We start from the raw sequence: 21,955 nt of genomic DNA, 5'->3' as shown, positions 1-21,955 counted from the left end.
CCAGAAAACATTCAATTGCTAGTTCTGTGTCAAAGGTTTGCCATCTTCATCATCAGATCCTCACATCTCATGATGTCGTTGATCTTCTTCATTACGGCTTCGTTCAATTCTCGATCAAGTTCAAGAGATCCGGGCTTTTCTTTTGGACTTTTCTCTTTACCTCCCATATGCTTGAACAGTCGCCTCAGCTCCTTATTACATGTTTTGACCATTCCACGGCCAATGGCCCGGGACCTCTCCTTCTGCTCTCTGTTAACAGAAGGTTTTTTTTCCTCCTCTGACTCCGTCTCTGCACTGCCACAACCCATCCTCATCCAATTGTGCAGGATTTGATCCTTATTCATCATCATGGCTTTATGAGAGTCGTAAGACCAATTGCTAGAAGCAGTTGAGACTGCTGAGCAGACAGATTCTCTGGATTCATTCAGGATAGCAGTTTGCGCACTGATACCGCTAGTACATGCCATTGTGGAAGAAGCATCTGCAGACTGCATCCTGGGAGCTTCCAACTCTTTTAGAAGCTGTTCCTGTTCAATCCTGGTGGTCTGCCTTTCCAAAATTCTTCCATGTTTGTCGAGATTGACCACAGTGAGTTTTTCTGATCTTGTCAGATCACTCCTGGAAGACTCGTTGAAAATAGGCAAGGATATTGGGGGAATTTTGCGACCATCTTTTCTCGGTGTGGTGTTTTTTTGAGCCGATTGGGATGCAAAGAGGGTTCCTCCCACTAGGGCTTCAAACGAGCTCATCAGAATAGAGCGAAAAATTCAGACACCAAACTGAGAGAGGCGGTGTCAGCAAATTTTTTTCTATTTCGCTGAAAATATAATTATATATAAAGGGGTACGGCTTTTACTTATGCTGATTCGAACAGTAACAGAATATGGCATTCCTTCAGACTGTTCTGCTGCAGCTTGGGATCAGGATCAGGATCCGGAATCAAAGGTTTTCTCACGTGCCGTAAAGCTGACAACACCTAAACCTCGCCAAAAAGACCACTCAAAATGCATTGAATGTATTTTCAAATGATCCATTTCTCTGCCACGGAGTAGTTCATTGAACCCAAACCATATATGCGCGACCTTTTATAAAAGCTTATTGTGCATGCAACCTTTTCCAAAAGCTTATTGAGCTTGCATGTTCTGATGCGGCTGGGAGAGTACATTACTATAGCTCTATATAAGGGAAATTCAAAGATAAGGATAAGCCAAGTGTCTTTGAAATCTTAGCAAACCTTCCATTATTTTGTTATGAAAGGCTTCTTCAAACAAAACGGAGTTTCTTGCTCTCGTGCGGGGGCTTAATGATTGATACACGTATTTTGACGAGACCCCATTTATGCCGCGGCACTAACCGAATCAGCAAGTCATAGAACTTCTTCCTAAAGACACTTGACAAAACTAGAATGTCACTGCCATACGTGCCAGTGGGCATACCAGTCTACAAAACCATTGAGCACAACGGCGCCAACTTCAACACTGTAATCTGGGTAAGTGGGTACTAAGACCTTGATCTCTTCCAAAATATCGCTAACTTTAGCAGTCCCACCAAGGAGCATTCAATGGAAAAAGAATCCTTTTTGTTCACGGGTTTGGTGAGCGTGTTGAGGTGTATTCTCAATTTTTTGACCGTTTGACTAGTTTCGGGTTCGATGTATTTGCCTTTGACCAGAGAGGTTTTGGCAAGACTGGCGAAGAATGGTCAGCTCGGGGTTTCACTAATAATTACCACACTTTTGATGATCTGGAGTTCTTTATCACTTTGAATCTCAATGAACTAGCAAAAGAAGACAAACTGTGTCTTGTGGGTCATTCTATGGGTGGAGGGATCGTTCTTGAGTACGCCAGTGTCGGGAAACAGAAGGACAAACTTTACAAGATTGCCTGTACCGGTCCTGAGATTTTGCTTAGTCCCGAAATCAAGCCTAATCTACTATTGGAATGGACAGTCAGAGGACTTGCTCAGCTTCCCTACCTCAAGAAGACTAAATTCTATCCCAAGATCAAATTTGAATTGGTAACTCACGATGTCGGGTATCAGGACTATTTGAAGGCTGACGAACTAATGGCCCCAGTGGGAACCTTGGTCATGTTAAGAGATATGGTTCTGCGAGGTCGTGGGCTGCTTACCGAAGAGAATATGACCAAATTGAGAGGCGATTTGCCTTTACTGATTGTTCAAGGTGAGGAGGACAAGTTGAGTTTGGCGGCCGGTGCTGTTCAGTATTGCAAGGAGGCTAATAGGGTAAAGGGAAACGATTTGAGATCAGTGATTTTGATTCCTGGATGTTATCACAGTTGTCTGATAGAGTCCCCAGAATACTATGATAAGGCCGAGGCTGCTATAGTCAACTTCTTGAGCTCCTGATGGTACTTATCTGACCCATTCAGTTTTTTGCGCAGTTTTTTATTACTTCTAGCTACAAGAGCGAACCATTGCTTGACACTACCTAGAAAGAACAGCCTGGTGATTCTGACTGATTGACTTATCGCGTACTGTGAGTGCACTACAAAAAGTCCGACTCCAGAAACTGCATCACGTGCTTACCGCCTAACCGACTTCAGGGTGCCGACTCATAACGACTATATACTTAATCTAAAACTTTAGATGCTCTGTAAACTGGCAACTGGTGTTCTCTTTGCACGGCGTACAGAGCTGGGCGTTGAGGTCACTCTTGACCACCCTCGACCCCTCCAATGTGGGGTGACTTCTTTCGGCATTCCCATGTGACAGATTGGGCATAAGTGCAGGGCGTGTGCATTTGAAGGCAGGAGGTGCATTTAGATGGTGGGCATTGGAGGACAGTACTTGTCAGTCGAGGAAATAATCAGAAATTACAACAAGATGAGGAGTTACTTTGTTGGGTAAATGTGCGTATCATGTATTTTGTAAAAAAAAAATGGGTAAACCCTTTTCCGATGGCGTCTGCGGCCTTAACAGCGGTCGTCACATGGCTAGTATGGCCGAATGAACAGGCTTCATCACCCCAAACTAACCCAGACCAAGGGTACGTTCCGTTTTAACCCCCAAAAATTGACTCCAGCCCAAGAATATTTTCGCGTGGGGAATTTCGTTCCGTTCCGTTGCTCCACATTACTCCGCTTTTTGATGCCTTTCACCGGCATTGCTACTGGTCCCACTTAGGGCCCAGCGATTAGTCGCCTGTCACTAATGCAGACAAGTATTTCACCCCTCTCTCCGCTTACCAGGCAAGTTGTATATATAAAACGTAGTCCTCGGGACAATTGATAGCACAGACATGTCTGAAATCGTGGACACACTTTTTTTGCCCTTTCGTTCACAATGTCTTCTTCAATAACACAGCTAATAAAGTCCCAGACTAACAATGCGGCTGATGGCACGGGAATCAAGAAGCTGGTCAAGTTGACTCAGAACCTTCTCCATACCAAAACCATCCCCAAATACCTTGTTGATTACGTTCAGGCCCAACAGCAGTCTCAGTTCGGTGGTTATCCCGATCACAAAGACATTGCTCCTAGTGCAATCTTCACTGCGGTGTTCGCAATCTTCTTCATTGCTCATCTCTCAATCTTCATAAAGAACTACTCTAGAGGCCATATTTTCTGGCCTGGTTTAGCTCTGGCATTCTATGCGCTATGTCGGTGGTTGGGCTTTGCTTTGAGAATTGTGTGGGCCAAGAATATCATGAAAATTGACGTCGGTCTTGCCTCTGAGGTGCTACTGGCGCTGCCCATACTGTTTTTGGCCACGATCAATTTGATACTGGCACAAAGGGTGTTTACTTGGGCTCATCCTGCTGGTGGAAATAGTCGTCCATATTGGATATTCATGTCTGTGCTCTATTTTGCCGTTTTCGCAGTTGTGCTCATGACAATTGTTGCTGGTGTGATTCCTTATCTCTACTTCCTGTCTGAAAAACACTTCAACATGTGCAAGAACGTGATGAAGGTTTCTGCAATCTTGGATGTTCTCTATACCTTGACTGCAATTTCTTTAATCCTGCTGAGTTGGATTTTGCCTACTACTGCCAATGACAGGGCTCAAATGGTTTACCAACCTACGTGGATTGAGTCGTTCCATTTGTTGTACTATCCTCCTCGTGGGGCAGCCCAGAGAGCTGAACGCGAGTTTGTTGAGCGTCATGGAACACACGTGAGACCAGCGAGGACAATTACTTTTGTTCACACCAAAGATTCGAGACTCATGAGTTTCTTCAAGTTCAACAATGTACATTCTGCGTCGCTATTTCTGATTGCAAGAACCTCTTTCCTGGTATTGATTGGCGCGGTCTTCAGAGCAGTTGGTCTGTTCTTGAACAGAACCGCTGGTCAAAAAGACTGGATTTACAAGCCGGTGGTGATGTACATCCTGTGGGGTCTGCTGGAAACAATAATTAACATCTGGTACCTGGTTGACCGTATTGATCTCAGGTTTTACAAGCCAAGCGCCATCAGGTGGAAGAAGTATGGTGAAGTGGAACCAAAAGCCCCCGAAACTGACAGGCCTTTATCTGATGACCATATCGATGACAAGCCTGCGATTTCCATGAGATCGAGTGCAAACACGGAAGAGGTCTAGGAAGAGTCCCTGTAATATGTAGTGTTCTTTGTTTGCTGATTTCTATAGTCTGTTTTGCCCAAATTCCAATATATTCGGTTGCACATTAATTTACGAATTTCTCCAAACTTATGTTCACTTGTCTCAAACGCTTCTTGAGCTACAAATCTTCTTAATGGTATCACCGTGGCTACTGAGTGCCCCCAATGGAGTCTGCCTTCTTATATTCCGTCTCCTCGTGAGACTCTGTCTTTTCCTCGTGGGAGCTGATAGTACCGTTCTTCTCGGCCAAGAACTTCTCCAAATTGGCAGCTCTCTCAGCTTGCTGAGTCTTCAATCTCTCCAAGTGCTTTACATCTCTCTTGGCCTGCTCCAGCTCCATTCTGTGGTTGGCCCACAATCTCATTCTCTCTCCATACTTGAGCACAAAGAGTGGGAAGGGAACACCCAGGAGAAGAGCGATGAAGCCACACAGGGAGTTACCCCAGCCGTAGTTGAGTTTAGCGTACATCTGGTCTGCAAAGAGTGGGAATGCGAAACCAAATGCTGATCTGAAAACTGTTGCAGCACCAATGGCAGAGGCAGCAAATCTGGGGTTCATGTCGACAAGATAGTTCTGGATGGTTTGGAACACAACAGTTAACGAGAATCCAAACAAACCTGATCCAATACAGGACATAATCCAGTGGATCTTCTTCTCCACAGACCAGCCGTACCAGAACAACGAAATTGGAATACCAATACCGGCAAAGATGAGAATTGGCAATCTGTACTCCGGCTTGGGGACTCCGTTGTTGGCAGCTGTTAGTTTGAAGTAGTAATGATCGATCAGCTTGGTCCAGAACAACAGTCCAGCCAAGAAACCAATGGAAAGAGGTAGATACATCAATCCAGCGATTCCAAGGGAAAAGCCGTAACTGCCTTCATATACACCTGGGAAAGTCACCAACAACAAGTACATGAATCCGTAGCAGAAGGCCATGAATACTCCCAATCCAAACACCATTGGGTGCGTGAATAAAAGCTTGAGCGGCCGTTCGATGTTGAAGATAAACCTTTCCGTATTAGTCTCACCGCTCGCAATGTCGTAAATGGTGATGAGGTACGGGTTTCCAGTTTCCTTTCTCAACTTTGCGGCCTTTCTTCTGAGAAGAGTTGGTGGATAGGTCTCTTCATAGAAAATGAGACCTAGAACAGCCATGATTCCAACAGCAATGATGGAGACATACATGACCCATCTCCAGCCACAATTCTCTGTGATGAAACCAGAGATAACAGGAGCCAGAGCTGGGGCTAAGGATGGTCCAACAGCATACACAGCCATGGCTGCGTTTCTGGTTTTAGCATCGAACAGATCACCAATGACACCGGCTCCGGAAGACAGAGGAGCAGCTCCAGCGGCACCCGAGAAGAATCTCAAAACGCAGATTTGCGCGACGGTGTGGGTTCTGGAGACACCGATGCTGAACACTAGCAAAGCCCAGACGGAAACATTTAACACGATGGAACGACCGTACATTTCCGACAACGGGGCGACAAAAAGAGGTGCGAAAACCCAAGCCAGGATGTAGATCGAAACAATTAGAGCTAGGATCGTGGAGTTCGACTCATGGAACTCGACTCCGATCTTAGCAACTGCAGGCGAAATGATGGTGGATACGAGTGGAGACATGAAGGTGTATGCAGCGACCAAGAGAGTAACCTTCCACTTCCGCCCATTATTCCAGTTTCTAGGATAATCTGGATCATCAATTCCATTCCAGGCAATCAAGTTAGGGTCAAGACTCAAAAATTCCTGACCACCAGCCTCGGCTTGAATTCCAGAACCAGGAATATTCTCAGCACCGTCACCGGCATCCTCTTCAAACTTCTGACTCTCCATTTCGGCGTTCTTACCAGTCTCAATGTCCTTCTGGAACAGAGAGTCACGACGGCTCATGCTCTCCAGTCTGGCTTCGGTCTCGGTGGCCCTTCTTGACAAAACCTCGAGAATGGACTGTCTGGTCTGGGTTCTGATAAGAGCATCTTGAGTCTCTTCCACATCGTCGTTGCTCAGTCCAGCTGGTCTTACGCTTGACCTACTGGTTCTAGAGGTCATGCTGGACAAAGTCCTGCTTAAACTGAGACCATGGTATGCACTGGCGCCACCGCCAGTGGTAGCAGCGTGCTCGTTCTGCAGCGTATGAATGGACAGAGTCTCTGGTTCGGCAGCATAAGCATCTTCATCATCGGCCGAGTTGACAGAAGGAGCACCTTCGGCTTCTGAGTAGTTTTCTTCGGCCGAATAATAGGCGTCGGTTGACGAGGAAGTCAGTGTGTGGGAATCAGACATGATTTAGTGAATCTGTAGCAGATCGGCTTGCTGCTCTGCACAGGTCTGGATAAAAACAGGTGGTGAAAAATGTACCGAAAACCACTGCAATCACGGAAACTCGGTATAATAATGGATCCGACGAAGCAGGACAAAAATTACCGCACAATGGTGTATGTATATCTAGTACACTCCTTAAAGTCCGAAATTTGGCACACAACAACTGCCGAAAATCTTCAACAATTCTTGTGATCTGGTGATATGTTTATGTTCCAGCAAATCCAACACAGGGCAGCGGTTTAAAGATGAGGAATATACCAAAGATCAACAAGCAGTGATGAATTCTATCAAAGCAAACGTTTCAGCAGCTTAAATTGTATAACTGTCCCCAACACACCAGAGTTGAAGAGTGAACCAACAAGACCAGAAGCGGCCACACTGCTCTATTCCGAAAGAAGGAATTTTTGGCTCGGTCGTGGGGTTACTAGGATCTCTACAAGTTTCCCTCTAGGGCTCTTTCCGAGATACGGAAATAAAAGAAGAAGATTATATAATATAGTTATCTCTATATATTGCTGGTGCAAGCCGCAAAGTCGATTTCCGAAAGAAAACCCATGGTTTTGTGCTTCGGTATTTGGGGCAACTTAGACGAGTTCGGCTTTCAGTTTTCTCCATCGGGTCGCTTAGCCGTGCGTGGCAGGGAAGGGCTTTCCGTTTTCGATGCAGCCGCGCCGGCTTGCCAGGGCTCTAGATTTGCCGTTTTGGTTATGGCTACGGCTGAAATCAATGCCGATGGTTTGGCAGGGCACTACTATATTATGTGGGGATCTAATGTTGTATTTGAGGTTTCATGTTGTAGATATCGTTTGTCCTTATTTTTTTACCAAAGAGCGCCAACATAGTTGGCTATAAATTACCCAGAGATATTTTTTGCTGTGACCCCCTGCTGTAATGATCAGACCCTTCTTTTTTCTTAGATTCCTCTCTAACCTTCGATTCAGAGCATGCCTATTGAAACCCAGCCAAGTGACCTTGACAAGGACTTCGAGTCGTTTGTAAATGAAACAATGCACTTGACAAAGGAAGGCATTGCTGGCACTGATATTCTTTCCCAAAGAGATCCAAGTGCTCCTGAGTTTCTTTGTTTTGATCATTTGACAATGTACGTTGGTTGTGTTAGCACAACCGCCAGCTTCTTCATTAACCAACTCGGCTTTGTTCCTTACTGCTACAAGAGTCTTGAAACAGGCTCAAGAGATGTCATGGGAAAAGTACTTGTTAACGGAGATATTGCCATTCAACTTCTTTCTCCTTTGAGAGAAGCTTCTGAGGTTGGCGGTAAAGTCTCCGATTTGCTTGACGAAATCCACGATCACCTCAAAAAGCATGGTGATGGCATCAAAGACATCGCCTTGAGGGTTTCCGATTGTGCCGCCGCATATGATTATGCCGCTCGCAATGGTGCCAAGTTATTGTCTGGGGTTGAGGAATACAGGGATGAAAATGGCAGAATCTTCAAGGTTGCAAAGGTGGGAACTGCTTGCGATGTTGTTCATACTTTTATCCAACGCGATCAAGGATTCCATGGATTCTTACCGGGTTACATCTTCTACGAAGAAGGGCAGTATCCAATGCCTGAAACGGGTGCTCCCCTGGTCAACTTGGTTAAGATTGACCATTGCGTTCAGAACCACGACTGGGATAAAATGTTGGAAACCTGCGAGTTCTACCGAAGAGCGTTTGGATTCCATCAATTCTGGTCCGTTGACGAAAAGCAGATATCCACAGAATACTCATCTCTACGTTCAATCGTCATGACCTCTGCAAATGACGAGGTCAAGATTCCCATCAACGAACCAGCCAAGGGTCTTTGCAAGTCGCAGATTGAGGAGTTTTTGATCTTCAACTCCGGTCCAGGTGTTCAGCACATTGCGTTTCTGGTTGATGATATTGTTTCCGTTGTAAAAGCAATGAGAGCACGTGGTGTCACATTTGTTAGCATTTCGGATGCTTACTATGACTCTCTTGCAAAAAGACTAGCGAATGCTAGTGTTCATGTTCAAGAGCCATTTGACGCAATCAAGAAGCTGCGGCTTTTGGTTGATTACGACGAACATGGTTACTTGCTCCAGATCTTCACGAAGCCTCTGTTTGACAGACCAACGGTTTTCTTCGAAATCATCCAACGCCACAACCACAACGGTTTCGGCGCCGGAAACTTCAAGTCTCTGTTCGAAGCATTAGAGGCAGATCAAAGTGCTCGGGGGAATCTCAACTGAGAATCTTCACAGGATAAATGCAGCAAAACGGGGGTTCGCAATTTCTGGGTTTTGCTCTCGTGTTTCAAAAATCACAAATACAAAAACATATATACAGTTTACAGTTAATCACAGTTACAGTCAGGCATAGAATGAAAAAGATAACAAAGTCAACACTATAAATACAAAAGAACTTATATAAACACTCACAAATCTTGAAAGTTGTTATTATGATTAACTCAGCAATTCGAAAATAAAAATTAATGTATGCAAAGACCGAGCCCACCGTTTTACCAGGTTTGCATCTCCTCAAAGTAGTCAATTCTGTTCTTGTTTTCACCGATGGCATGGGCAACAGCAACTCTTGCTTGATCGGCCATAGCTGGGTGACCACAGACACCAATAGCAACAGAACCGTTAGCCTCGGCGACTTCCTCAGAAATGACTTTTTCTATGTCTATGCGTCCAGTTCTGAACTCGATGAAGCCAAAAGTTTCCTTGAGCTTCTGCAACTGGCTGGTACTGGTATCCTTCAGATCCTCTTGAGAATCGGTCTTTTCGTTGTCACTTGAACTAGAGCTCTGCGAGCTTGAGTCAAAGTTAACACCTTCCAAACTGGATTGGGCGTTAGAAACATAGATGACTGGTTGCACGTTGGTACCCTTCAATTTCATCAGCTCATCAAAGAACCAGTTCAAAGAGTAGTATTCTCTGATGGACCAGTACAGCTTGACCTCGGTCTTCTCCACGTCTCTGGTTCCCAGCATCATGGCATGCGAGAATGGGCCTGGAATACCGTTTCCACCAGCAAGAAGAACAGCCTTGTTGTAATGTTCGTAGTGGTTTCTCTCTCCGTAAGGACCTTCCACCGAGACATGGATATTCGTAAAGCCCTTCCCGGACTTCTGGATTCTGCTTGCCAGCTTCTTGGTGATACCGTTCTTGATTTTGATGTAGAAGTGGATATTTTGGTCGTGCACAGTAGATTCCACCAGCGTAAAAGGGTGCGATTGCCAGAAAGTAAGAGGAGTGACGAAGTGCACGAAACCGTGTGCACCTGGGTATGGTTTCCAGAATGCTGGTCTTGGAACTGTCACCTTCAGGGTTTCGTTGGCAATCAGCTCAACCTTAGAAGTTCTGACGCCAAACACGGCAATTCTAGCAAAACGGATCAGAGTGTCGAAACACCAGACAGCTGCGGCGGCGTAATAGTACTGTTCGTATTCTTGGTCTAGACAATGGATCCAAGCACCAGCCAAGAAAATTCCACCCAGAACGAAATGGATAAGCAAGAACACTTCATAGGAGATTCTTCTGGCGGTGTAACCAGCACCAATGATCATGAGACCACCAGCGACAGAAGCAACGATACCCCATCTGTACCAAAATACGGCCAATCTGGTGGCCCATTTGCCAACAGCTTGTGATGTAACTGCCATAGCACCGCTATGGATGATGATCTCGCACATATACAATCTGGCAAGCCATTTGTGGAACGCAACGAAACGACCATATGACCAGCCAGTACACCATTGCAAGAAATTGTTTCTTCCTGGGAACAAAAAGACGAGAGGAGTCATGTAACTGAGAAGAACAGCAGAGTTATCACCGATGTATCTGGAAATACCTCCCATCTTGGATGTGAAGACAAGATCTCTCTGGTCATAACTGTAACCAATTGTGTTGCAGAAAAGCAGGAACAGGAAATTAACCAGGATCACAACACTCTCAAATCGGGTTGGTATGTACCCAAAGAAACCAACAGACTGAACGTGATGCTTTCTAAATGTTGGGGCCAAACCCAAATACTGACGAGCCTTTCTGGTCAAGGAGTTGTTCATGCTCTTCAGGGTGGCAGGGCTCATTCTGGTGAACCAGTTGGAAAGAGTCGCAATCAGAAGCAACAATGCCCAAGCAGACAACAAAGACATTCCTTGGTAGTGGGACCTGTCTACGGTTCCATATCTTTTTCTGTACGAGACAATGTATCCAGTGAAGTACTTGGTCATGTTACCGTTCTTGACTGGACGGTATGAGATCGCGGACTTATTGTATCCGGCAGGTTTGTGGTCAAGATCGACCCAGTAATCGGATGCGTTTTCGTAGGAAGCATCCAATTCTTCGACGGTTACGGTCTTGTTGACGGCAGCACATTGGTAGACAAACCATTCTTTCAACACTTCTTGGTCCTTGTCGGTTCTGTCCGCAAGACACTGCATCACAGAAGCCATAGCAGGCTGGTTCTTGCAGGCACATGCAAATGTTTTAATTCCACCACCACAGAATGTCGCTGACTTGAGCATGGCAGCATTACATCCGGTAAGAGTGTATGAGTCGTCGTTATACACTTTCCATGCTCCAGCATTTGCACTGGCCAACAGAGCTGCTGCCACAAGCAATTGCGAGACCTTCATTGTGTATAAGCGTGAAATTCAAGAGGAATGAAAGAGACCTCCCTAATACAATGGACTAATATAGGGAAACTAGGGAGGTATTTATAAAAAAAGGGCGACCAATTTTCATTTTTGACCGCATGCTGAAAAATTTATTCCCAATCAGATCGATCAGATAAAAATTTGGGTGTATATGCATGTGTGGTTTCCATCCGAGCTTAGCGGTTTGGCCTGTTTATCCGATTGTGATTGGGCTTCTCTCAAGAAGTCCCCACGAGCGGTCCAATTTATTACAATGGATCCTATTTGCAACCCAAGCTATTGGCTACACGCATGTAATTAGCAACTGCCAATGAGGATCATTACATACATGGTTTGCCCATGTCTCGAACACCCCAATCTCGGATTAACACTGGAGGCTTGGCTCAACCGTCCACTCATCGATGGCTAATCTGGCGTGGCAGGCATAAAAAAACGAGCAAATTATGGTTTTCTCGGCATCGCACGTAAGGTACCCGCCATGATGAAATAGATATCGGGGAATTGCAAGTTTTAGGCTTCAGGGTCTGCCATGTCTCTTGATGCTTCAAAACATGCTCATTTGCCTCCATCTGCTCTCTCTGGTTCCCCAGAAAGGTCGCCGTTGGTCCTTATTGTATACTCATGTAGCGGTGTTGTTCGATGAATCCCTCCATGTGAATTTAGCCATTTTTCATAGGTAGACTCTGTCCGATAACCCCAGACTTTCCGACATTCGGAAACCTCAGCGCTTTCTGCAGTGACTCGCAGTCTCTGGCGACTCAATAAACTTTTGGGCCCTCGGGAATCATCCTTGAACTTTATTTTCCAAGCCCAGAAATATATGATATTGCTCATGAAAATTCTTGGAATAAAAAAATTGCTCAGCTTCTACGGTATATATAATAAATTGATTGCCACGAACCCCAGCCGCTTAAGATAGGCTCCTGATAATTTTCATGATTGACAATTTTAACCACGGTCTGTTCAAAATTTTTAGGGGGGACTGCGTGATGCAGTCCAGTCCGGATTGGAAATGTGTCTGCAGCCTACACAATCTTTTCAATCAGCATTTTGCCTGATTCCTCGAGGCCTTGGCCTGACCGAGTCGGTGCAAAAAGACAAAGTTGAGATATTCAGTCGTGGGATCTAAGATCAGAGCCTAGACTGTTATTTGTTCATTTGTCAATTTTGATCTGACTGCTTTTCGTGTCCTTTTGTGCAAACATAGAACCCCCTGAACTCAAATTCAAGGCCAAATCCGAGCGTTTGCAGTTCGGCAGACTAACATACGTCCCTAACTAAAACCACCGGGCCTATGTGATGACCGGTTACACAAATGGACCGAGCTCAGATTTACAAGCTCACCAATGAGCAGTGGATAATCTGAGACGACAATGACACAAAAAAAAAGCAGGCTTGGTTGCTAAATTTCTGGAGACTTTTCCCGAGGGCACAGTCTAACTTCGGTATGATTTTTTGCCGTAAATGTCGTTACTATTGTGCCGGCTCAGAGAATCAGCGTACGCAAAAGGGTTTTTTCAAACAACACTAGTATAACGGTGCATTTCAGGTTGAGTCTTCAAATCTTACCATATTAAAGTTTTGTCGGATCACGAGTATCGATCCTTTGAACAATTGTATACCGTTCCGGTGGGGACTGAGATTATAAGACTGTTGTTTCAGTTTGTTGGTTTTCGCAAATTTTAGTTTCCGGAAGGCTTTATGGTCCAGGGCTCTCACCTGGAAGGGGCTGAAGACTTTGGCATCAAAATATGACAGGAATACATCAGTAGTGATGCTTTAGGAGTTGGTAAACCAGTAATGAAGCAGTATTAACCAGTGGTAACCAGTGGTATCAGTAGCTTGAAATGCCAATCTTCTGTTCGAATCATCAACAAATATTCATATCAAGCCCATAAAGTCTAGACTCTGACTCGGAACGAGCCGCTCTAGGGTCCAAACCTAAATGAAGTTACTTTTTACAAGACAGCCTTATATGGAATTGATCCCGAACCACCTATTCCATTTTTAATTCTGCGGCGCATAAATAATTAGAGCACTACCATTACCCGGATAGGTAGTGCCCCGGCGAGTCTTCCCCGGCTCGTCGGTTCTCTGCTAAATCTTCGAGTGGGCGAAATCGGCCGTTTCTGTTTCTCCACCCCCCCGCACTTTTTCTGGTGTGTGTGTGTTTTCTGAGCTCTTTTGCCTCTCTTTCTTCCCTAAAGTGCATCTGCTCACCAGCTTCGTACTCTTTTCTCTTCCCCAAAGTCCGAGACATTTGAGTGCCAATATCACTGGTTGTTTGAGCACACATTCCCACTTGTTTCATCTGTCTGGCTTGTTTAAAAGCAAGCCGCAAACCCTCACGTCCATTCCCCCTTATTTGAACTCCCCGAAGTTGACCTCCGCGGATTGCAGTTTTTGTTTGTGCACGCCCTTGTTAGAGAAGCAGAAAGAGGCTAATTTTCAGCCAAGAGTCTCTTCTTTTCCATTTTTCCAGGTACTTTTTCCTTCGAAAGCGATTACTCGGTTGTTGAGAGTGCTTTGACTTCAGCGTTGGAAATTTGGGTCCGAATTTGGCTCTTGCAAGGACGTATTCTCGTTCTTCTTTCGGAGCACCTACCCCCCGTTTTCCTGGGTGAAATTTTTATTGATCTTCCTCGTCTTTGACACACCCGGCCTCTCCACTCCAGTTTTGTCCAGTGCTCTTTTGTGAACTCGAGTCGCCGTCAGTTTTGATTCCGGATTAATTGATAGAAGCCGGATCTATTGTGCACAGGTTGACATTTCCTTTTTCCGGAGTCTCGACATATTTTTTTTCATATCCCCGGACACAGCTGTTTTCGGTAGCCGTTGTTATCCCTACTTTATCCAACAAAATAGCCTCAAATGAGCCCTTTTCCGGCCTCAGGAACTGCCACTGTGCCGAGCCCTGCCCCATCTTCATCTTCGGTGGCTAGTTCGCCTTCCAGTGCGATTGCCAAAAAAAAGGCTTCGGCCGTTGTTGCCGCCGGTCCACAGCTCCCCCGGCCATACAAATGTCCGTTGTGTGACAAAGCTTTTCACCGATTGGAACATCAGACGAGACATATACGCACCCACACGGGTGAAAAACCTCACCAGTGCAATTATCCGGGCTGTTTCAAGAAGTTTTCTAGGTCCGACGAATTAACCAGGCACTCTCGAATTCACAACAATCCGAACTCGAGGAAAAGGCTTCAGACAGTCAAGTCCAATGGTTCGCTGAACTCGGTGTCAAGTGGTTCTTCACCATCTACTCCCCAGCAAAGAAACACAAGTCCTACGAGCAAGAAACAAGTCAAGAAGGAAAAAGGAAGCAATCCTGATTCGGAGGACGAGCTTGACGAGGCCGACTTGCCGCAGCACCAGCAGCAGTACGGAGACGAATCGGTTAAAAGAGAATCCGATTCTGAGTCAGATGAGAACGAAAACGAGAGTAGTGATGAGAAGCTGACAATTCCAATGGGCAGTTCTTCGAAGCTGGATATAGACATTCTTGCGACTGCCGCGTCTCAAGAGCTGGACAATTTGCAGAAAGATGAAAAGAACTTGCCGTATGTGAAATCGTTGCCCTCTTTGACGAGATACTTCAATGAATCTGCGCAAGGCCAGCAACTCCAGCCGATTCAGCAACCCCCGGTGCAGCCAGTTCATCACCATCCACATCCAATCAGGCCGCCGCTGAGTTCGCTGGCTTCGCTTCAGAGAATGACCCCATTAACAAACCCTGCATCGTTGAACGTTTCGCGATCTCAGGTGTCGTTGTCTACCCTTGCACGATCGTATTCGAACACAGATCTTGAAGAGGCTGGAAAGTATCAGCCTCCCCAAATGTACTACAAGAAGTCCAGGCCGAACTCGCCCTTGCTACCGAAGTCACCAAGCACGGCTTCGTTCTCGCAATCGTCCTCTTACTCGAATTTGAACCATATGTATCATCTTCACCAGAAGGATTCTTCTAACGCGTTGCACCTATTGGCCGGTCTGGGAAACCAGATGATGCATCATCAGACTCCAGATGTGACTCCGTTGCAGACTCCTTCGGTTTCGCCAAAATTGGCACCAGTGGGATCTTCAACGGCACTTCCATCCCTCAGGAGTCTGAAGCTTGATTTTCCAGAGGACATACCCATCTACCAACAACAGCAACTAGGCCAGCAGGTGCCTCAAGGTATGAAAAGTCACCAACCACAGCAGATAAAGCCTCAACAGAACACATCAGCCTCTTCATCGGTTTCATCGCACTCTAAGCCCATTCCGCTTACACCAGGAACCCCTACGACGGGATCCTCGATTCCCTTTGGCTCTTATAGCAGCAATGGTTCTCCACAGCAAAAGAGGTATCCGTGAGTAACATGGTTATTTTTTTTCGATGCTCTCAGTCGCGCATGCTGCATTCTGTGTATTGTCTTTCTTCGTTTCTCCATTCAGCTTTTTTTGGTTTTTTTTTTTTGGACGTTTTCCGAGCCTTAGAGTCTAATATATTCTTTCTCTCGACATCCCGTGTCTGAAACTATTACATGACACACCTTGATTATTGTAAGGAACAACTTCGCGGCCATAAAAAGAATTTTTCGGTCCAAGACCTGTCTCTTCTCTGTTGACTGAAGACTAGCTCATGCTAGGTTCGTGGTTGATGCCTCCCACAAATGCTATCAATAACTTAAAACTAGAGCTTTCTTTTTTGACATGTCAGCTGTCTCTATTCTTTGATGAATATATCGGTTCTATGAGCTATTTTATCAAAACTATTACCAAATTTAAGGTTATCGCTAGGAGCCGCACGCCTCGGCTATGCCTGTAGTTTATGTCCGGTGCTGTCCCACTTAAAGTCTTGTTAAACTTTCTCTTGTTCTCTTGTTCGATTTTTTCCTTCTCCTTCTTCACCTTCTTCTCTTTAAACATATCCGCTTTGCGCTTACTTGATTTTTCAGGTCTATCTGGTTTCTCTTTGCGCGTACCATGCTCATCAACCTCAGTATCCGCTTTGGTTTCCTTGTTGGCCTTGTTGCCATGCTTGGCTTGGTCCACTCTGCTTATACCCCAAGGGTAACTTCAGACCTCATAAAATGTACCTCCAAACTGTGCTAACCATTGCTAACCACTGCAGTCAAACACCGGCTTCACTTGTGCAGGTTGCGTTTTGATCACCACTGCCTCTTCCCTTCAGGGTACATCGGTAACAGACACTGCAACCACTGAACAAACAAGTGAAAGTACTTTGGAAAGCACCAGTGAAACGACCACTGCAACAACAAGTGCGTCAACAAGTGAGTCCACTGCGATTGTTATAACTGGAACTACAGCCTCAACAACTAGTCGTCTCACTACAGCCACTTCAGTCACTTCAACTGCTTCCACTGCTTACACTTCTTCAAGCCAGTCAAAACTCACCACTGCTCTTACTTCTACTTCCTCCACATCATCAAATCCATACATTGTCAGAACAACGACTGCCGTTGTTATAATTGTCACGGCTACAGAAACTGATACTTCAGTCACTGAGAATTTGAATTACGAAACGGTAGTGGTATCGGTTCCCTTCACAACACGTTATCCTGTTGCAACAATCACCGAGTCCGTTCCAGTGAACACTCTTACACTCAATTTTCGAAACTCTTCAATAGCGACCACAATCTGGTCTCGGTCTGTTCATACTTCGTTTCTGCCATACAGTTCATATACCTTGGAGCAATCAGTGAGGACTTCGACCGAATGGACCACAAACTACAAGACTTATTTAAGCTATCGGACTTATGTCTCTTTTGAGACAGATCTGATTACTGAGTCCTCTACATCTACCACCAAGTCTAGAGCATCTGCCACCACATCTCTGGCAACCACTTCAGTTGCTACCACCCCTGTCGTTCCCACCTCAGTTTCCACTACAGCAACCCTCCCCCTCGTGACCAGCACAGCATCCACTTCTCCGCAGATCGTTACTAGCTACCATACTGTTACATCAACGATTGTGGCTTCAAGGTGTCTTGTCTGGGATGTCAGCAGTGAGATTCAAGTTTCAACTTCAGCTGCTACATCGACTCTGGCCAACGTATTTGGAATCGAATCCTCTGATGCAGCCAAAATTGTCATCAAGACTCCAATACTTAGGGCTTATGCTGCCATAATGGTGATTTTGCTTGTTTCCTTCATCTGAAAAATTCCATTTGCATTAGCTATATATTCTTTCGGGCATTTCCTTTATATCCCAGTTATACTATCCAATCAAACATGCTAATCTTTACCAAAGACTGCTGCAGACTGTCTAGTTCAAAATCTAACTATACCACTGAGGCATTGTTGCAAGGGTATATCTGGAGTCCCAAGACTTAGCCAACTTAGATATTTAAAGTTTCCCTTAAACAGTAAGGTTTGTCGGCTTGTCCAGGCCTCAGGCCAGATCTTGTTTTCGCAACTTCGGAAAGAAAGATGGCCGGTCGTATAGTAATTCAACGCTTTGGCTCTCTTCCTGTTCATCCTTCGACTCAGCCTTTTCACGTGCAGATTTGAGTTGTGAGAACAGCGCAATTGCAGATGATACAAGCTTTCCACTTGTGTAGAGGTACACCAACCAACCAATAACGTTTAGTCCAACGGACGATTTTTTGATTGTACAGTCTGAGGAGAGAGAAATCAGCAGCTTGGATTCCAACTCCGAGATATCAGACTGCGAACCCAAAGTCTGCAGGATAGACGTGACGTTGAGGTCATCAAAAGACCCGGTGGTGTTGTATTGAAGATCCAGGTCTCCAAAGAATCCATCCAAAACTTCTTCTGATGCGTCGCCTGTCAAATTGTACTGTGAAAGCAAACTTTCAACCCCCTGGCAGTTCCATGAACCGTATTTGACAAGCTGATACAATGCACTTGCAAACCATAAGCCGTGAGAGCCGAGTTCTGAAGATGCCAAACTGGTCAAATATGATGTTTCGGTGGAGGAAAGTCCATAATTCCACCCTCCAAAATTGGTTCTCGCAACAGAGGAGACACGTCCGGATGAACTTTTACGCGTGAAGAGTTGGAGAGCCACGTGATTGGCCGGAAGAGAGGTGACTGTTAAACTTGAGGCACTCAAGGTGAGTGCAGACGGTTTCCAATCAGTTGACACGTAAAGAGGCTCAGTATTGTAGTCATATGAGTCCCTTTCCACAAGGTTGGAGGAGCTAGTGTAGGAGTTGAGAGCATCAACTTGCGACGAAACACCCGACTTGTTGGTCAGTAGCTTGGCAGAAAGTCCCATTGTGACGCCTGCGATGGCCCATTGGAGTGTTCTTGACTTTGAAGATAGTGAGAGAGAAACCATTTTGATAATATAATGAAACCGAGGAAAACAACAAATATGGCATTAGAAAACAAGACTTACAAGATACACAAGGCAAAGCCCCCAATGGTTACAACACTAAAGTTGTTGTAAATTTTCGGTTGTGCACGCCCCCCTTAATGGTGAACCAATCCACCTCCACTCCACTTAGTCACTGTGATTTTACGACTCAAAATGTGAATCCGATCGCCAACATGGATTTGAAAATTTGAAACGTCCTGGACGCAGTAGTTCCCGAAACATGCCAGTTTCGCTGCTCCACTGTCCACCCTTCTGTAGCTCATCAACGTCTTTGAAACTGGGAATTCCTTATCTGAAACACCAGTAACAGGGTTGATGTCTGGAATCAGGCATCTCATACATTTGCTGTTGCGCGTAAAACTATGTTTTTCCGAAGTTGTGTGATCCTCGATGTCAAAACGATTCCAGGTGTCAACGTCGTATGGACGCGCGGTTCCAGATAACAGTAGATTAGGGCGGAAGGCAGTGTCAATAATCTCGCGGTTAAGATTAAACCCCTTCTTCTTGATTCGAAAATTTAGATCGCTCATATCCTCCTCTGTAACAATGTGAATCGGAAAGTAATCCTGGAAATGCGTACGTCTGTATTCTTTACCATGATTGGTTGACGGGTCTTGGTAGAAGGTGGATTTTGGTGGAGAAGTATCTTTAAACTCCTTTCCTTTGAGTGACAAAACCAATCTTGTCCCAGAAGGCAAGTCCATTTCTTCGAAGAACTTTGAAGGAATGCAGTGTGATACGTCATAGCATTGTATTCCGTTGGTCCAAATGCTCATTTGAAGAGGTTCTGAAAGATTAATATTCTCTGCAATGAATTCTTCCGTTATTTCGGCAGGGATTCGGAAAGAATCCATCTCGTTTTCTTTTTTAAGCGGATATTTGTATTCAAAGCAATTCTGCTCAGGAAAGTAAGCACATTTCAGAAGCGTCAGTCTAGTGGAGACGAATTTCTGTGATACTATGGTGTATAAACCTGCCTCTTCGTTCAACTGTGCCAAAGCATACTGACGATCATGTTTAAGGCCATGTTCGTCCACTTGCCATTCTTTCACCTGCACTCCGGGGCCACAAGACTTGATTGGATAAATGATGATCTTGGAGATCGTTGGGATTTGCGACTCGTGGTATTCGGGGTTCAATGTCCGGTATAGATAGCTCTTTGTGGCGTAGCTGGCATTTACGATGGCTCTCAGGAGTTTTATTGTCTTGGTGTTTTGGTTGGTAAAGAATTCTCTCTCGTCGATGTATCCTGTGAAAAGTCCTAGCAGTCTGGGGAACGCGAGGAAACAAGAGGCTCCTAAGGTGAGTGCCCCAGAAAATACAACAGCGTAGTTATTCATGACAGAACCAAAGTGAATTTAACAGAGAATGAATGGGAACAAAGTTTGCGCGTGGAGAGATGCATAGGCATACATATATATATATATATACATATATATATAGCTGTGGCTTATCTCCCGCGCGGGATCTTATCAGCGTCACGAAACTTTGCACGACCTCACAGTATTAACCGACCAAATTTGCCCCTCTCGGACGGAAAAGGAGCAAAATCATTAATGGGATGAAGGTCGATGTAATTTGTTTTAAACCCAAATAGCATTATTTCAAACGTTTTCAATTTGATACCGAACAAACAAAACGTGGAAAATCACGCATTACGAATCAAGCAGATAGCACATATAGATGCATAAAGTAGGGTGGGACAAGCGCTTGGACATTAGTTGGATGCAGTAGGTCTAAACTTACATAACGTGGTCCTACGAAACATATCAATAAAACATGTGATGTTGTAATATTTTAATTTAAAACATCAGAGCTCGAAACATCAATTCTTATGTAAACTTCAGACCCTGTCCGACGAGTCCGGGACATGATTGGAAGCCTCAATCTTCACATTTGTACAATCTCTGATATCGCTTTCTATAAGTTTCTTCTCCCTTTTTTCCTTCAAAGAACCAAATCCCATATCCTTGATGAATAAACTAAGCACAACATTCAAAGCAGATGTAGCAATAATGAAGTAAAAGGCGTGGCGGTATCGTTCCATCATCCTCTTTTGGATTTCAGTAGTCGTACCAAGTTCAACATCACCCACAATCGAAGAAGTGACACCAGAAGAAATAGCTATAAACATCTGGACACTTGTCATTCCCATTCCAGACACAACTCCCTGCATTTCAAGAGGTGCTGAGACAATCACCGTGTTAAGACAGAAGTAGAAGATGAAGCATTGAGAAAAGGCACTGAGTCCTATGCCCGTTAGTCCATACCTCCACCAGGACTCTGTCGTATTTCCCAATCTCGATACTATGATCGAACCAGCAAGAGAAAAAAGACTAGCGGTAATAGTCACGTACTTTGGTGGGAGTTTTCCAAACGCAAAAGAGGCAGGTATTGAAGCAGTGAATAGACCAACTGCACCTGTTAAGCCTTTGAGACCTGAGATTAGAGGAGAGTTCACTGCAACATATTCGAAGACCTCCAATGACATCAACATCGTGGAAAATATGTTAGAGTAGCCTATTCCATTTACCAATAAATATGGAATAATGTTTGGAATCGTCCACGTTTCCAGCGGTATGAGCAACTGCACGCTGTCGAAGCTTTTGAACTTCCGCATTATATACAGTTCCCAGGCAAAGAATGTGAATAATAGCAGAACCCCAAAAATAATTGGAACGTAGGCTGATGGAGAATTCCAAGAGGTGCCTCCCTCTGTCAGACCAGTGACCAGCAATAGCAATCCCGAAAGCATTAATGCAACCCCAATATGGTCCAGGTCTTTCAATTTGTCTCCTTTAACGGAAGCAGGTTCAATGCATAAGGAACCCAGAATCGCAACAAGAAGGGCCAGGCCACCCAGAAGATAGAAAGTGGCTCGGTATCCAATCGAGGTCAATCCAAATGCACCACCAATGACGCATCCCATTCCAAAAGAAGTAGTCATGAATACAGTGAGTACAGAAATCGCCAAATTCAATGCTCTTCCTGTGAAAAGGTTACCAACTAGGGCATAGGAAGACGGTATCGTGGCGGAAGCAGCAATACCCTGCAGTGCCCTAAACAC

The 21,955-nt window shown here is 45.0% G+C and overlaps 11 protein-coding genes across 11 annotated transcripts; 5 read left to right on the top strand and 6 right to left on the bottom strand.

Moving 5' to 3' along the window:
* Positions 1-29: 29 nt before the first annotated feature.
* Positions 30-749, bottom strand: KUCA_T00003348001 (uncharacterized protein; the record flags this gene model as incomplete). The annotated part of the gene is made up of 1 exon (XM_022601754.1): positions 30-749. The coding sequence occupies one exon, from the start codon at positions 747-749 to the stop codon at positions 30-32; it is 720 nt and encodes a 239-aa protein (XP_022459365.1).
* Positions 750-1,405: 656 nt separating this feature from the next.
* KUCA_T00003347001 (uncharacterized protein) lies at positions 1,406-2,367 on the top strand (the record flags this gene model as incomplete). Its single annotated transcript, XM_022601753.1, has 2 exons — positions 1,406-1,489; positions 1,543-2,367. The coding sequence occupies 2 exons, from the start codon at positions 1,406-1,408 to the stop codon at positions 2,365-2,367; spliced, it is 909 nt and encodes a 302-aa protein (XP_022459364.1).
* A 936-nt stretch (positions 2,368-3,303) lies between these two features.
* On the top strand, positions 3,304-4,560 carry KUCA_T00003346001 (uncharacterized protein; the record flags this gene model as incomplete). Its single annotated transcript, XM_022601751.1, has 1 exon — positions 3,304-4,560. One exon carries the CDS (start codon positions 3,304-3,306, stop codon positions 4,558-4,560), a length of 1,257 nt encoding a protein of 418 aa, XP_022459363.1.
* Positions 4,561-4,729: 169 nt separating this feature from the next.
* KUCA_T00003345001 (uncharacterized protein) lies at positions 4,730-6,871 on the bottom strand (the record flags this gene model as incomplete). The annotated part of the gene is made up of 1 exon (XM_022601750.1): positions 4,730-6,871. The coding sequence occupies one exon, from the start codon at positions 6,869-6,871 to the stop codon at positions 4,730-4,732; it is 2,142 nt and encodes a 713-aa protein (XP_022459362.1).
* Positions 6,872-7,854: 983 nt separating this feature from the next.
* KUCA_T00003344001 (uncharacterized protein) lies at positions 7,855-9,129 on the top strand (the record flags this gene model as incomplete). Its single annotated transcript, XM_022601749.1, has 1 exon — positions 7,855-9,129. The coding sequence occupies one exon, from the start codon at positions 7,855-7,857 to the stop codon at positions 9,127-9,129; it is 1,275 nt and encodes a 424-aa protein (XP_022459361.1).
* Positions 9,130-9,398: 269 nt separating this feature from the next.
* On the bottom strand, positions 9,399-11,522 carry KUCA_T00003343001 (uncharacterized protein; the record flags this gene model as incomplete). The annotated part of the gene is made up of 1 exon (XM_022601748.1): positions 9,399-11,522. One exon carries the CDS (start codon positions 11,520-11,522, stop codon positions 9,399-9,401), a length of 2,124 nt encoding a protein of 707 aa, XP_022459360.1.
* Positions 11,523-14,414: 2,892 nt separating this feature from the next.
* Positions 14,415-15,896, top strand: KUCA_T00003342001 (uncharacterized protein; the record flags this gene model as incomplete). Its single annotated transcript, XM_022601747.1, has 1 exon — positions 14,415-15,896. One exon carries the CDS (start codon positions 14,415-14,417, stop codon positions 15,894-15,896), a length of 1,482 nt encoding a protein of 493 aa, XP_022459359.1.
* A 612-nt stretch (positions 15,897-16,508) lies between these two features.
* Positions 16,509-17,703, top strand: KUCA_T00003341001 (uncharacterized protein; the record flags this gene model as incomplete). Its single annotated transcript, XM_022601746.1, has 2 exons — positions 16,509-16,595; positions 16,657-17,703. 2 exons carry the CDS (start codon positions 16,509-16,511, stop codon positions 17,701-17,703), a joined length of 1,134 nt encoding a protein of 377 aa, XP_022459358.1.
* Positions 17,704-17,937: 234 nt separating this feature from the next.
* KUCA_T00003340001 (uncharacterized protein) lies at positions 17,938-18,786 on the bottom strand (the record flags this gene model as incomplete). The annotated part of the gene is made up of 1 exon (XM_022601745.1): positions 17,938-18,786. The coding sequence occupies one exon, from the start codon at positions 18,784-18,786 to the stop codon at positions 17,938-17,940; it is 849 nt and encodes a 282-aa protein (XP_022459357.1).
* Positions 18,787-18,983: 197 nt separating this feature from the next.
* On the bottom strand, positions 18,984-20,228 carry KUCA_T00003339001 (uncharacterized protein; the record flags this gene model as incomplete). Its single annotated transcript, XM_022601744.1, has 1 exon — positions 18,984-20,228. One exon carries the CDS (start codon positions 20,226-20,228, stop codon positions 18,984-18,986), a length of 1,245 nt encoding a protein of 414 aa, XP_022459356.1.
* Positions 20,229-20,731: 503 nt separating this feature from the next.
* Positions 20,732-21,835, bottom strand: KUCA_T00003338001 (uncharacterized protein; the record flags this gene model as incomplete). Its single annotated transcript, XM_022601743.1, has 1 exon — positions 20,732-21,835. One exon carries the CDS (start codon positions 21,833-21,835, stop codon positions 20,732-20,734), a length of 1,104 nt encoding a protein of 367 aa, XP_022459355.1.
* Positions 21,836-21,955: the final 120 nt, after the last annotated feature.

Source organism: Kuraishia capsulata, genomic scaffold (assembly GCF_000576695.1).
Source record: "Kuraishia capsulata CBS 1993 genomic scaffold, Kuraishia_capsulata_scaffold_4, whole genome shotgun sequence".
NCBI classification, from domain to species: domain Eukaryota; kingdom Fungi; phylum Ascomycota; class Pichiomycetes; order Pichiales; family Pichiaceae; genus Kuraishia; species Kuraishia capsulata.
Note: the sequence above shows the minus strand (reverse complement) of the source record. Positions and strands in the feature narration are given on the sequence as shown.